The sequence below is a fragment of the Oreochromis aureus genome, linkage group 7, assembly GCF_013358895.1.
Source record: "Oreochromis aureus strain Israel breed Guangdong linkage group 7, ZZ_aureus, whole genome shotgun sequence".
NCBI classification, from domain to species: Eukaryota; Metazoa; Chordata; class Actinopteri; order Cichliformes; family Cichlidae; genus Oreochromis; species Oreochromis aureus.
In genome coordinates, this window is record NC_052948.1 from 54,991,413 (window position 1) to 55,007,293 (window position 15,881).

The 15,881-nt window shown below is 40.6% G+C and overlaps 1 protein-coding gene across 6 annotated transcripts; it reads right to left on the minus strand.

The window, feature by feature from the left end:
- Nucleotides 1–1,774: 1,774 nt before the first annotated feature.
- LOC116333633 (sialidase-3-like) lies at nucleotides 1,775–15,818 on the minus strand. 6 transcript variants are annotated; one of them, XM_039614292.1, is made up of 5 exons: nucleotides 15,068–15,818; nucleotides 7,563–7,621; nucleotides 7,382–7,437; nucleotides 4,138–4,235; nucleotides 1,775–4,019 (listed from the first exon to the last, which is right to left on the minus strand). In XM_039614292.1, exons 4-5 carry the CDS (start codon nucleotides 4,189–4,191, stop codon nucleotides 3,069–3,071), a joined length of 1,005 nt encoding a protein of 334 aa, XP_039470226.1. In that variant the 5' UTR covers nucleotides 4,192–4,235; nucleotides 7,382–7,437; nucleotides 7,563–7,621; nucleotides 15,068–15,818; the 3' UTR covers nucleotides 1,775–3,068. The 6 variants fall into 6 exon arrangements, with proteins under 6 accessions (XP_039470226.1, XP_039470223.1, XP_039470227.1 ...); XM_039614289.1 differs by having other exon boundaries at nucleotides 4,138–4,376; XM_039614293.1 differs by lacking the exon at nucleotides 15,068–15,818 and adding an exon at nucleotides 14,137–14,288 and having other exon boundaries at nucleotides 7,563–7,616.
- Between the last annotated feature and the right edge of the window lie 63 nt (nucleotides 15,819–15,881).

A 15,881-nucleotide genomic window follows, 5' to 3' on the forward strand; every position in this document is an offset into this window, starting at 1 on the left:
TGAGAAATTAGGGAAAAATCAGTGACTTGAAATAAATAAAACGATTAAAAGCTGTACTGAGACACAAAATCATGTCACCAGGGGCACTGCGTGAAAAATAGAAGATGCTAAAATATTATTTTAGATTATTAGACATTTGTACGGACTTATGTGGTAGGGGTTAGCAAGTCTGAAGTCTCGCACTATGTTGAATTCAAAAAGTTCATTAATAATTACGAACCCATAAATGCTGCTGTTGACAAAACTGATTAGAGATAGGGTTATCTGAAGTTCAGGATCAGGACCACACGTCAAACATTCTCTGCCCTATAAGTTTCTGTTCTCTTTTCATGCCATAGGTATTCCAGGGATATGCAAGAAGCCTTTTTCCCCCAAACATCTTAAAATGCTTTAACATGTTTAGTGTTGTGGTCCTTATTCATAATTTTCTGATTTCCTAATCACTGATAAGTCTGCTCATGGTAAGTAAAAAAACAGCAGTACAACCTAACAGGGATGTGTAATGTGAGAGTGTTCACATTCTCTATCACAAGATTAGACAGTTATCACATCTGACTTTTGCCCTCATCAATCCTGTCTCTCTTTAGGGCTAGTTAATGGTGTAGTTATTAGTGGATAATACTGATACTGAAGTTGAGGCCGCTTTGTTCTTTGCTACATGTAGAAATGCATGAAACACTCTCAGTGCAGTTGCTCAAGACAAAACTAGACCTACAGTCAGTGTTAAAATAAAATTGCTATAATTTTTATTGTTTGAATGGATAATGTGCAGACACACAGTCACAAAGAGTATATATATCTATATCTATCTATCTGGTTTGTTCCATGGTTCATCAGTTCCAAATGTCATTATAATGAGTTTCATAACTTCTTATCACACTATGTGTCTGCCGCTGCTCTTTTTAAGCCAAATGTTTTTCATAAATGAGAGAGGTTTTCATACCTTAGCTTGTTTGGAACAGGATTTGTTTGGGCATGTTGAGAGTATGATAGCAAAGGTTGAAAGGTTTTGGCCTGAAGAAAGAGAGGTATGACATTCCTTGCTGCTTTTATCAGGTAGGTTACTGCAGTTTGTCAAGGAGCAATGAAAAAGGGGACTGGAGGGTAGTGCAATAATGCTGTGGCTCTGACAAACTGACAAAGTTGATCTGTATAATGGTCACACTGGTTGCTTTGGATTTATGTTTGCATTAGTTCTTAGTTCAAATGTCACATTATTTGCAGAGTGATTAATTTTTCACATTAAACAAAGATCAGTTTTAGATTCTCCTCATTTCTTATTTTTGGAGAAGAAAAACTGATGGCGTTAAGTTTTATTAAATTCTGACACATAAGTAATATACTTGAAACTGTAAATCATTATTTCTTGTTAGTTCCTTCAGTTCTTCAGGTGAAGACTGAAGGTTCTCAACTGATTTAGAGCTAGTTTTTGTATAAAAGCATCAAGAGTTTGAGTATTATACTATGTACTATTCCCCCTGGTAGCTAGATAATGTATTAGCTCACTTTCCCTTTCTAAGGCTATAGCAATGGTTGCAGGTAGGCCTTTAGAAAAATAAAAGTTATTCAGTTTGATTGTTTTTAGCAGAACATTCTGACCAATGAGAAAAAATTACAAAGGTTTACATAGTGTAATAAACAACATTATGTTTGTCACAATGGATGAGTCGTTATTAAAAGAAAATCATTTTGTGTAATTATCTCAAAAAGAGCCTCTAGCTAGCTGCCATCACTCCATTCAATTATGTGTTAAAGAATGTTGTTCTCTTTTGTGTTTTATTTATTTAATTTATTTATATTTAGTATCTTTTATTCAGATAGATGGTCTCGCTGAGATCAAGAAATTTTTTCAAGAGACATCTGTGTACAAAAAGCACATAGAGAAACTGGCAAAGACAATTCAACAGACATATTATATATGATCACAATAAAGAAAAACGTAGTTGCAGACAGACAAATACAACTTTTTAAATGCTTATAGGGAGTTTTTTCCAGGTCCAGTGTGAACAAGAGGCACGGCTAATGTTAAAATGTCATGCGACCTGACACTGAAATGTTTACTCTTTTAACTAAACATCATACAATGCTGCTGTCTTTGATTTCCTGGTCACTAAAAATCCTGCCCATGGCTTGTATATATATCTAACAGCGGTACAACAGAAATGTGATTTCCTTGTTACCAGGCTTACATATGAGGGACAGTGCTCATGTTCTCTATGATAAGCATGTATATCAATGACTTTTATTCTGACCAATCCTGTTTCTGTTTAGGGTAAAATATATTTAATATGTATAGAATTTCATGAGTACAGTATCATTTCATAAAATTGTCATGTTTATTATAACTAAAATAAACTGAAGTCAAAATTAGGCCTACAGTCAGACCCTTGTAAATAAACATAATACAATGCTGCTGTCTTCGTTTTGCTAGGGAGCACCATCCCACTTTTTCATATAAGATACATGTAAGTAAGAAAACAATCACCTGTGATTAATCAAGATACACAAAATGAAGAGGCTTCAGCATTCACATAAACGGTACTACAATAACCAAATGCAGACAAAATCTGGTCTGTAATATGATCTTACAACTTGTGAATGACAAACAAAAATTAGTTTCTATATAAAAATCTTCATCTTTAATTTTCTTGAAAGGTGTTCCATGTGGTTTTTAAAAGTGAGTCTAGCATCCAGCCAGAGTCCTAAGTATTTATATCAGTCACGAGTTTCTATGTTATTACCATTAAAATCAATTAAAATCAAATCATCAAAATAACACAGCACCCTTATAAAGTGAAATAGCTGTGACTTATCTCATGAATGGATACTGGACATAAAATACTAACACAAAGACTCAGTATAATGATATACAATTTCAGAGTTATAGTATTTCCTGGATTAAACAAAAATTACCTGCCATACGCGAGAGACAATTTGGAGACACAATTAAAAAAAGAAGCCCCAACATGTACAACAGCGCCACAGTCACATCTGTTTGTGTGTGTGAAACCATAATGGCCGCCATACAGCTCAGCCCCTGACAAAGACAGCATATTGAGTAAATGTATTTACTCTTCAGTACCCTTCTTGACTTCATTGTAGCTAAAAATTGAGAAAGCTATCTGTTCAATTTCACTGTTATCCCCACGCTCCATTAAACATGCAAACATCCCATCCCCAATGTAAACCAGGTCTGAGTAACCACTGGGACCTTTGTTGATGATCCAGGGTGAGCTCCAGTTTTTTGGCTCATGTGGAGATTTGTTCAGATACACTCCTAGATCCTTTCTTTCGCCCTTATCATTTGGGTGTGAAAAAAGTAGCCATCTGGGGTCCTGACTTTGCTCCGCCTTTCTTTTTATACCTTCGTTTTGAATTGGAAAGGACACCACACTTCCCTGACATCCACTGCCTGTTTCCACTAGTGTGCCATTTGGCAGAATACCAAAATCCTCACCATTATCAGCACTGACAGCTTCAACACGATGGCCTTCAGAACTTCGGGCATTGCAGTAGATGGACCTGTTGCCTTTGTCATCGCAAATCTCTGCCATTTCACATTCACCTGATTCTTTTTCAAGCAGGTTGCCAAATTGCCAAGTAACACCCTTGTCATCACTGTAAAGGCAGAGTGCACGTGAGACAGCACAATAACACATTATACAACAAAATGAGTTGGAGCAAGAAACATAACCATAAACTGGAACAATCAATCTATCACTCTGTCCTTGAATACCATGGCCTGGCCCAACAGCAAATGTGGCCCATTGTTTAACTTCGGCCAGTGCATCAGTCAAGTCAGTCACTTGGCTCCACGTTTTACCAGCATCAGTGGATGTAATATAGCAGAGACGGGTGTTATTGCAGCCCCAGAACCTCTGCCAACACTCTGACACTATACCTTTAACGCAAACGAAGAACAGGAAAAGTTTTTTATTGGTCTTGTCATACACCGGGCAGGGGTTCATCGGACGATGTCCTTCCAGATGTGCCTCCTTCACCAGTTTCAGATCGGACCACTAAAAATGTGATTTAGAGGCGTGTAAATAAAAAAACAAACAAACAATACAGTATGGATGAGGTAAAAAGAATATCTTGACATAAAGTTTAGCAATAAAAGTTGCGTCAGATAATTACCGTGACTATCAGTTCATTAGTGGTTTGATCGTTGTTTACTGTTCCCGTTTTCATGGCCAGTGCCTCTGAGGTGTGATCATCTTTCGCCCTTCGCTTTTCTGCAAAGGCCAGAAAGACTTTTTCCTCTGCGTGATAGAAAAGTGCAGGAATCCTGTATACTACTCCTTCCTGGGATTGAAAGATAGTCGTCTTTTCTGTGTTTAGCTCCTGATTTACTGAAGGTTTGTTGCCCATGGTTGCTATATGTGAGTACAATGAACATACAGGTGTAAGAAAGAAAGTCTTGTAGGTGCCATTTGAGGACTATTAAACTGCCAACTTGCAGCTCTTATCAGTTGAGATCAGTGTCAACTGTTACTGGGTGTTGGTAGTTGAGTGGATTATATAGATAGCGTCACTTCTTTATGTAAAAAACAAAATCTGATTAAAAAAAACAAAAACAAAACATCAACAATTATCCAAAATCTGCTGCCGGTGCTCCTCAAAGCAATGTTCAGTATTTTTTTTATTTCCTGAACACAAATAATTCTATCCATGCATTAATGGATTTACACAAATTATAATCCAACATTATTCTTTTTTAGTTTTTTTTTCTCAGGCTATTAGGCTGCTTTCTGTCATATTTGTCAAGTCAACTCAAGTCATCTTTATTTATATAGCACATTTAAAAGACATCAAGTGTCGGCCAAAGTGCTGAACAGAGGGATAATATAATAAAAGAATTAAAATAGAAAGAAAACATTTTAAAAAACAAATTGTAAGACAAGTAAGAGTATATAGCATATAATGTACATGCAAATATGCACATACATATACAAAAACTGTACGCATTCACACATAAGCACACATATGTGAACATAACGTATATACACATACAACACCATCCAATAAAATAAGAGACCAAATAGACAGAATAAAAAAGGATATCAAAGGATATCAAAGAGATCCGAAAGCCTTGGAAAACAAGTAGGTCTTGAGATTCGATTTAAAGACTTCCAAGGATGAAGAGAATTTTATGAAGGGGGGAAGACTATTCCAGAGTCTCGGGGCGGCAATGGAGAAAGCCCTGTCACCTCTAGATTTGAGCTGGGAGCGTGGAACTGATAAAACCATCTGACTGGAGGAGCGCAGAGATCGAGTGGGTAAGTGCAGGCTAAGAAGATCTGAAATGTAACCTGGAGCCAAACCATGGAGAGCTTTAAAAACAAATAGTAAAACCTTAAAATTGATTCTATGTTTAACTGGTAGCCAATGTAGAGATGCGAGTACTGGAGTAATATTCTCTCTCTTTCTAGTACCCGTCAGGAGCCTTGCGGCTGCATTTTGAACAAGTTGCAGGCGTGACAGGCTTGAGTGACAAATGCCTAAATAGAGAGAGTTACAATAGTCAAGACGTGACGATATGAAAGCATGGATAAAAATGAAACCAAGATTTTTTACATGGGGATGTACATTAGCTGATAATGGGCCCAAATTGTTTCTTATGAGACTAATAGAGTCCTGCTTACCGAGATTATAATATCGGTTTTGTCATGATTTAGTTTGAGAAGGTTCAGAGACATCCAGCAATGTATGTTGCTAAGACACTCTGAGACTTTCTGCAGTGTACTATCAGCACCTGGTTTTAGAGAGAGGTAGAACTGTGTATCGTCTGCATAAGAGTGGTAAGAGATCTGGTGTTTCTGAAAAATGGAGCCTAATGGGAGCATGTATAAGGAGAATAAGACCGGGCCCAGAATAGAGCCCTGAGGTATTCCACAAGTGAGTGTAGCTGGGGAAGAGTATTTGTTACCCAGCATCACAGAATAAGTTCTGCTCTCTAGGTAAGAGGCAAACCATTTTAGAGCAGAGCCTTGAATGCCGACACATGTCTTTAGACGGTTTAATAGGATTGTGTGGTCGACAGTGTCAAATGCTGCGCTCAGGTCTAAAAGGATTAAAACTGTACTTTTTCCAGAATCAGCAGCTAGAAGCACATCATTGAACACCTTCAGTAGAGCAGACTCTGTGCTGTGGAAGGCCCTGAAACCAGACTGATATTTGTCCAGAATATTATGCGTGTCTAAGAATGAGGATAATTGGTGGAGGACAATCTTCTCAAGAACCTTAGACAGAAAAGGCAGCTTAGAGATTGGTCTAAAATTGCCAAGGACTGACGGATCTAAACCAGGTTTTTTTAGAAGCGGCTGGACAACAGCTTGTTTAAACAAGTCAGGAACAGTTCCATATGAGATACTGCCATTTACAATAGCAAGGATGTTGGGGCCGACTGTCTTCAGCACATCTCTGAGAAATGGTGTAGGTAACATATCCAAGGGGCACGTAGTTGGTTTCATGTGCATTATTATATCAGTGAGATGGGATAATGAAACCGGTTTAAATTCTGAAAAAAGGAATGAACATGTAGGTGGTTCAGAGGGGTCTTGGGATAGGAGCAGGATATGTGCTCGGATATCATTAATTTTTTCAGTAAAGAATTTTTGAAAATCCTCAGACGTGTGTGGGGCAGTCTCAGATATGACTGATGTGGTGGGATGCAGGACAGAGTTGATTGTATTGAATAGAACTTTAGGATTACCAGACTTCTTGTTAATAATCATGGAGAAATAATTTGCTCTTTCTACCTTGATGGTGCGCTGATAGTTATTTAAGCAATCTCTAAACACTTGATAAGAAACGTGGAGCTTATCTTTCTTCCATTTTCGTTCTGCTTTCCTGCATTCCTGCCTGATGGCACGAGTGACCTTATTTAGCCAAGGCTGAGTTTTAAATTTTTGCCGTCTACATTTTAAAGGAGCAATTGAGTCCATTATGTTGGTACAAGCACAATTAAAAAATGCAAGAAGCTCATCAGGATTATTGCTATGAGGAGAACTTTCATCAAAGGTGGCTAAAGGAGATGCAGCGAAAGCAGCTGAGAATTGGGAAGCAGTTTCAGGTGTTATAGGGCGTATAAGAGGGGGAGCCTGGGTTTGTTTGGGGGATGAGTGAGGAATTGGAATATTAAACAAAATGAAATTATGGTCAGACGGACACACATCAACTGGCTTCTTATACAAGTGAGAGATATAACAATCTGTATTGTAAACATATCCAATCTCACTGTAGTAGTACAGTAGTTCTGTAGCTTCAAATTCAAGTTGGAAAGCAGAAAATGTAACTAATATTACCCCCCAAAAAGTGCAATTAAAACATCCCACAACTGTAATAGAGCTCAATACAAAAACTTTGTGCAACAACTCACCTGCCTGAAGTGTAGAGGGGTTGTGATTTACCGCTGAGTAATGATAGAACCTGTCGCTGCGTAGGAAGTCATATATAGTTAATGATGTTTCTGCTGCTCTGATATGTTTGTAAATGTGCAAAACGGTACTGCATGTAGATTAAGCCTGATACTGAAGGGGTGTGTCATGAACTTTACTCACTGGTTTAATCTGGAAAGTCCCAAAGATAATTCATTAGTTGCTAATGAGATCAGACTGCACTGAAAGAAGAACACATTGAATCCTAAGTACAAAATACAGGAGAGAGAGCAGCAGTGTCAAACAGGCAATCCTGGGGCCAAAACTGGGCTGCCAGACAGTCCAATCCAACCCAGCCCCAAGTCATAAATACTTAGTTTCAAAATTTGTAGCAAATATTGTACAAAAAATTAGTATATATATATATATATATATATATATATATATATATATATATATATATATATATATATATATATATATATATATATATATATATATATATATATATATATATATATATATATATATATATATATATATATATATATATATATGTATGTATGTATATATATATATATAAAAAAACACCCAGCACGCCCCTGCGGGCGTGGTTTATCCTTCAAGCTCGGGTCCTCTACCAGAGGCCTGGGAGCTTGAGGGTCCTGCGCAGTATCTCAGCTGTTCCCAGGACTGCGCTCTTCTGGACAGAGATCTCCGATGTTGTTCCCGGGATCTGCTGGAGCCACTCGCCTAGCTTGGGAGTCACCGCACCTAGTGCTCCGATTACCACGGGACCACCGTCACCTTCACCCTCCACATCCTCTCGAGCTCTTCTCTGAGCCCTTGGTATTTCTCCAGCTTCGTGTTCCTTCTTCCTGATATTGCTGTCATTCGGAACCGCTACATCGATCACTACAGCCGTCTTCTTCTGTTTGTCTACCACCACTATGTCCGGTTGGTTAGCCACCACCATTTTGTCCGTCTGCATCTGGAAGTCCCACAGGATCTTAGCTCGGTCATTCTCCACCACCCTTGGGGGCATCTCCCATTTTGACCTCAGGACTTCCAGGTTATACTCGGCACAGATGTTCCTGTACACTATGCCGGCCACTTGGTTATGGCGCTCCATGTATGCCTTGCCTGCTAGCATCTTGCACCCTGCTGTTATGTGCTGGATTGTCTCTGGGGCATCTTTACACAGCCTGCACCTGGGGTCTTGCCTGGTGTGATAGACCCCAGCCTCTATGGATCTTGTACTCAGAGCTTGTTCTTGTGCTGCCATGATTAGTGCCTCTGTGCTGTCTTTCAGTCCAGCTTTGTCCAGCCACTGGTAGTATTTCTGGATATCAGCCACCTCCTCTATCTGCCGGTGGTACATACCGTGCAGGGGCCTGTCCTTCCATGATGGTTCCTCGCCTTCCTCCTCTTTCTTGGGTTTCTGCTGCCTGAGGTATTCACTGAGCACGCTGTCAGTTGGGGCCATCTTCGTGATGTATTCGTGGATGTTTCTTGTCTCATCCTGGACTGTGGTGCTGACACTCACCAGTCCCCGGCCCCCTTCCTTCCGCTTAGCATACAGCCTCAGGGTGCTGGACTTGGGGTGAAACCCTCCATGCATGGTAAGGAGCTTTCTTGTCTTTATGTCAGTGGCTTCTATCTCCTCCTTTGGCCAGCCTATTACCCCAGCAGGGTACCTGATCACGGGCAGGGCGAGGTGTTGATGGCCCGGATCTTGTTCTTACCGTTCAGCTGACTCCTCAGGACTTGCCTGACCCTCTGCAGGTACTTGGTGGTTGCAGCTTTCCTAGCGCCCTCTTCATGGTTCCCATTCGCTTGCGGGATCCCCAGGTACTTGTAACTGTCCTCTATGTCTGCAATGTTGCCTTCTGGTAGTTCAATCCCCTCAGTTCTGACTACCTTCCCTCTTTTTGTTACCATCCGACTACACTTCTCCAGTCCGAGCGACATTCCAATGTCATTGCTGTATAGCCTGGTAGTGTGTATCAGTGAATCGATGTCTCGTTCACTCTTGGCATACAACTTGATGTCATCCATGTACAGGAGGTGGCTGACAACCGCTCCGTTTCGTAGTCGGTATCCGTAGCCAGTCTTGTTAATGATCTCACTGAGGGGGGTTCAGGCCTATGCAGAACAGCAGTGGGGACAGAGCATCTCCTTGGTAGATCCCGCACTTGATGGTGACTTGTGCTATGGGCTTGGAGTTGGCCTCTAGTGTTGTACGCCACATCCCCATTGAGTTCCTGATGAAGGCTCTTAGGGTCCTGTTGATCTTGTACAATTCTAGGCATTCCAGTATCCAGCTGTGGGGCATTGAGTCATAGGCCTTCTTGTAATCAATCCAGGCAGTGCACAGGTTGGTCAGTCTGGTCTTGCAGTCTCGGCTGACCGTTCTGTCTACCAGTAGCTGGTGTTTTGCGCCTCTGGTATTCTTGCCAATCCCTTTCTGTGCCCGCTCACGTATTGACCCATGTGCCTGTTCATCTTAGCCGATATGATGCCTGACAGGAGCTTCCATGTAGTACTGAGGCAGGTTATTGGTCGGTAGTTGGATGGGACCGGTCCTTCTTGGGGTCCTTGGGGATCAGGACCGTCCGACCTTTGTTAGCCATTCAGGGTGTCTCTCGTTAACTAGCAGCTGGTTCATTTGTGCTGCCAGGCGCTCGTGGAGTGCAGTCAGCTTCTTCAGCCAGTAGGCGTGAACCATGTCGGGCCCTGGTGCTGTCCAGCTCTTCATACTGGAGACCCTTTCTTGGATATCTGCCACTGTGATGGTTACTGGACCCTGTTCAGGAGGTCGCTATGGTCTGCCCTCAGATCCACTAGCCACTGAGCATTGCCGTTATGGGTTGCGTCCTTCTCCCATATGCTCTTCCAGTATTGCTCCGTCTCCAGCCTTGGTGGTGCTGTTCTGTTATTGTTCCTTGCCACTGAGAGTACACCTTTGCTGGTTCTGTGAAGAACAGCTGGTTTATTCTCCTGCCTTCTCTCTCTCTGGTGTACCTCCTCAAGCGGGTGGCCAAGGCTGTGAGTCTTTGCTTGGCAGTTTCAAGGCCTCAGGTATGGACAGCTTGCTGTATTTCTTATGCACCTTCTTTGTCGCACCTTTCTGCAACTCCGTTGGTTGGCTAACCTCCTCCGTGCTACTTTGATCTTGCCCTCTAGCCTCCTTCTCCATGGAGGTATTGCCCCTGTGGCTGTTCAACTTGTAGCCAAGCATCTCACTGATCACTGCTGCCGTAGTGTAGATCAGCTTGTTAGTGTTGGTAATCGTGGTTGTAGGTATCATCCGTAGTGCTGCGTTAACATCATCTAGCAGACCTTCTGAGGGTACTTCACGTAATCTTGGTAACCGACCACGGGGATCCAGGTTTCAAGCTTGGCCATGATCCTATCCTTCAGGTCAGTTCCTCTGGCACTCAACGATCCTTCTCTTATCGCACTTGGGGCTATGTACCCAATCTCGGGTGGGGTGATGATATCTCCCCTGACCTGGCGTCCTGACTCCTCCTTGCCGTAGCATTTATGTTGTACCTCGTCAATCTCTAGCTGTGATAGCAGTCCCTTCATTCGAATGTTGGAACACTGAGCTACTAGTTGTTTCGCCGTCATTGTGGATGTTGGGTATCGAAGAATCCATAGGTCCCTCATCCTATTCATGTAACCCCTTCCGCCAGGGTTACTTGCGTAGTAGCATTCAACAACGCCCTGTTTTCGTCTCTTGCCCACCGATGCCTTCTTGTTCCAGTAGCCCACTTGTCATCAGGGTGCCCTGGTTCCTCAACACCTGACGCGGACCTTGTTGATCCGGGCGGCGTCCGAGCCGGCATGCCTTCATATTTATCTGTCTCGCTCATGTCTGCGGTAGGCTCGCTTAGCATAGGGGTCTAGCCTTAGGACCCTTACTGGATACAGGCGCCCCAGGCAGGAATCGAACTTATATATACATACATACATATACATATATATACATATATACATATATACATATATATATATATATATATATATATATATATATATATATATATATATATATATATATATATATATATATATATATATATATATATATATATATATATATATATATATATATATATATACATATATATATATATACACTCTAGCCCATAGTTATTCATACCCCTGGCAAATTTTGGCTTAAAGTTACTTTTATTTAACCATTACGTTTTTTTTGTTTTGTTTTGTTTTTGTTTTTTTACTGGAAATGACATAGGTGTCTCCCAAAAGATAATATAATAAGATGATGTGCATTTCTCAGCTTTTGTTTACATTTGAGCAAAAAGTGTCATGTCTAGAATCATTCACACCCTTCACAAAGTCTCTGGTAAAACCCAAAGTTCCAAATGGACTATTCCAAATAGTCCAAGCTGTTCTAAAGCATACTAATTACCCTGATTAATTGGGAACGGCTGTTTTAATCTGCTCTACAGGTGAAAAACAGCGGCTCTCTGCAGTTGGGTTGTGGACAGTCATGGCTAAGATAAAGGAGCTCAGTGAAGACCTGTGGCTGCTCACAAGTCAGGAAAGGACTATGAGGCCATATCTAATTGTTTTCAAGTTCCAGTTGCTACAGTGAAAAGTATTATTAAAAAATACAACATGTTCTGCACTGTGGACTTGGTTGGAAGCCAAAAGTGACACCTGTGCTGACCAGGAGGAAAGTGAGAGGTGTGAAAAAGAATCCAAGGATCACCACCAAGGCCATACTGATGAATCTGGGCTCTGCTGGTGGCAATGTCTCAAGGCAGACAGTCCAGCAGACACTGCACACTGCTGGGTTCCACTAATGCAGACCAAGTAGGACGCCACTTCTCCAGATAAGGCATACAAAAGCTTGCTTGGTCTTTGCAAATCCTCATCTGGACAAAGAAGAAGACTTCTGGTCTTCTGTTTTATGGTCAGATGAAACAATTGAATTGTTTGGTCACAATGATGTTTCCTTCATTTGGTGTGAAAAAGGAGAAGCATTCAACCCAAAGAACACCATCACAACTGTTAAACATGGTGGTGGGAACCTAATGCTTTGGGGGTGTTTTTCGGGCAATGGACCAGGGAACATAATCACAGTAATGGCAACTGAAAGATTTGAAGCTCAGATGAATGGGCAAAAAGCTGGTCTACAATTATAGGAAGCGTTTGATTGCTGTAATAGCCAATAAAGGCTTCTATACTGATTATTTAGAAGGGTATGAATAATTCTGGACATGACACCTTTTGCTAAAATGTAAACAAAAGCTGAGAAATATATATATTTTTTCCACAATGATGCCTCTTGTACATAGTCTTATCTTTTGGGAGACATCCGTGTCATTTCTGGTCAAAAAAACTTGCTGGTTCAATAAAAGTATCTTTAAGTCAAAATTTGCCATGGGTATAAATAATTATGGGCTTGAGTGTATATGTGTGTGTGTGTGTGTGTGTGTCCTTATTGAACTACAGTTATAGTTTAATACATTTGGCCTTATTTCTCGAAATCAGACTTAGAACACCCAGAGTGGGTTTGATAAAGTTAGTTCTAATAAAATTCAGTTTTCCTCAAAGTCTTAAAATTTTCTAGAAAATTTACATTGTTTTCTGGACACCACCTGGTCAGCCAGCAGTTGAAGGGTGATAATTAGCTGTCGCTTAGCTAGTCAAAATGGAGAATGTATCAAAAAAAAAACAAACAAACTCCAATGTGAGTCCAATTTCACTTTAGAAGTTACACACTGATCCAGTGCTAATTTTAGTGACCTCTGACTGATGTAATAGGGTTTCATTACTGCCAATGTGAATTGCATGTTTATTTATGCTTATCCTTAGGCGGCAGTTTGTAATTGGATTCATTGTTGCCTGTTTTGGCCCCTGGAATGGATTTTACAAGGGTTGCTGGAGTTTCTAGCTTCACATTTCTAAGTATACGGTTCCCAAAAACCAGAGTTTTTTCCTCAGCTGGTGTGTCAGTAAGGTGGAAAAATTTATCAAACAGATGAACAAGTTGGTGGTGTTCCACTTCTGTTGTGGACTACAACACCTCTGCACAGTCACCCTGCCAGTGGCTGTTCCAAGAAGACTTGTTGGGGGAAAACTAACAACGGTTAGCCATTTTATTTCAAGTTAATTATTTTATCACCGAGTGCACTCTCAGTGCTGCTGATTATTTCTGAGGTGAATGCTGTACATTGGAGCTCTAAAATTTCAGACAGGATACAATTAAGCATTAAAGCTTATTGTCTAATAAAGGAGACATGGAAATAGTTTGTCGTAGATCAAAGTGGAATTAATTTGATTGATTTAACAGGTATTCTTGGTGTGAATCCTGTATTCTAGTAGTTACAATCTCAGCAGCAGGAGATTAGAATCGAGCATAATGACATTTTCTAAATGATCAAATTAAAACCGTAGCGCTGCAGTGATTTCAGGTACGGCTTAACAAACCTGCACACATAAAATCTATCCCCTTAGCGCAGGGCTAGTCTGGCACAAATAAATTGGGCCTGGCATTTTTTGTCCAGGAGACCAATCATGATCATTCACAAAAATGCATCAAAAATAAATCTATATTGATTATGTACATAATTCATTGATATTGAGAGGCTTTCTTTATAATCAGGTTGGTCCAGTTGTTGTTGGTTAGCTCTTAGTTTCACTGCCCTGCAGCATATGACACTTAAAAGCTACACTTTAACTATTAGGTATGGCTCATGGTCAAAGCATCCACGCATTTTACCTGAATCCTTGATTATGTCCCTCTATCAATTTGGTTACCACGTTGATTACACCTTGTTCTGTCGCTCTGTGAGGCCTGGTTTCTAGTTGTTACTGGGTAATATAGTTCACGATGCAGCACATATTCTACATGTCGGTTAAACATTTTGCTGCATTTATTTTTAGTTTCTATTTCTCTTTCAGCTTTTTAGCTCCACCTTTTCGCTACTTCTTCCACACTTATCACAGTTTTACAAGATGGGTAAGGGCACAGCGAAGGTACGGGAGAGGCCGGTTGCGCTGAAAGATTTGATTGGGCAATCCAGTGTCGGTAATGAAAATGAACCAATGGGCTGCGTGTAGCACTGTTGACCCATATTACCGGTCCCACCCTGCCTCAGCTAACATTCTATAAAGCACTAGCACGTTGCAAATAAAAGAATCAGTAAAACATGGCACTTCCAGACATAACATAATGTAGTCCCAAAAGTTTTATTTTTATTCTTCCAGTTGCGGAGTTAATGCTGTTGAATTAAATATAAAAAGAGGATTAAATTTAAAAACAGAATTCAAACATAAGCTTAATCTATGTATGATTTTGAGTTCAGCAAGGATTCTGTCCTATGTTAGAATATATTAGCGTTTATAGAATAACAATACTGTTGAAAAACTGCTACCTACAGAAAAAATTCAAGCAGTAAAGCTGCATCTGAGGCTCTCTGTATAGTACCATCAAGGAAATACAAAGACTTTAGACACTACTGATCCTCTTGCTTTTCCGGGAGAACTCCAAGGAATCTTCCAGTGGTCGCACCACTTTCTGGAGACCTGATTGGTTAGTAACTGGTGATTTTATACCTGGTAATCTCTAATCTGGAACCTAACCTGGACCCTATGTCACAAATCTCGTTCAACACACTCAGGGTATCTTTATGTTATCTGGATTCACTTACCTTAACAATCGCGATCAGGATAAATGGTCACATGAAGCTCGTTATCAACTCGCTAAGGTAACCCAGGGCTTCACCTGAATGCTCACGTGACAGTGGTGGCGTTTATAGCATCTATCTATCTAAAAGGCAAATCCTTATGACACCTACAACCTACAACCACCACATCAAATGGTGGTTAAATATCTTTAAAGAGCACAGGAAATATTAACCCATACAAAACATGTTTACCACTCTCTTCTTTTGACAACAGTCTGTAAACGTCTGGGAGCTGAGGAGACCAGCTACTGGATTTTTGGAGTGGAATGAATCTAGCTACTTAACAGCTGGTTGTTCAGTTGTTGTATTTTTCATTTGATGACATACAGACAAAAACTATGTTCCACGTCTAGTTACATTTGTTTTTGTGCTTCGTGTTAGTCTGCGTCTTTGTGAACTGTCTCATGTTTCCTGTTTTACTTTGGTAGTTCTTGTCCTATGTTCATGTTTTCAGTTTTGCTTCCCCTTGGTCTCATCATGGTCGTCCGCCCGCCTAAAAAAAAAGGTCCAAACAGCCTACAAGTGATATTTTCTCCCAGTACTGACAGCTGTATTAGTTTAACAGAAGAGGCCCAAAGTGATGCAGTTTTAAATTGTGACAGAAGATGGGAGCGAGCGTCTGTCGCTGTTTTAAATTCACTACAGGCTGCACTCGGCTCTTCTTGAAAGGCATGTGACGCAATAAAAACAAGATGTACGACACATCCACACTCGCGGATCAGGCCTGTACGCGCGTGTCTGGAACCGTAATGGCCGCCGCGCAGCTCAGTTGCGCTGT

Coding starts and splice junctions, on each gene's coding strand:
- LOC116333633 (XM_039614289.1), bottom strand. CDS start 4,371: ATGGGCAACAAACCTTCAGTAAATCAGGAGCTAAACACAGAAAAGACG. Junction 4,020..4,137: donor CTAATGAACTGATAGTCACG/GTAATTATCTGA, acceptor TCACATTTTTAG/TGGTCCGATCTGAAACTGGT.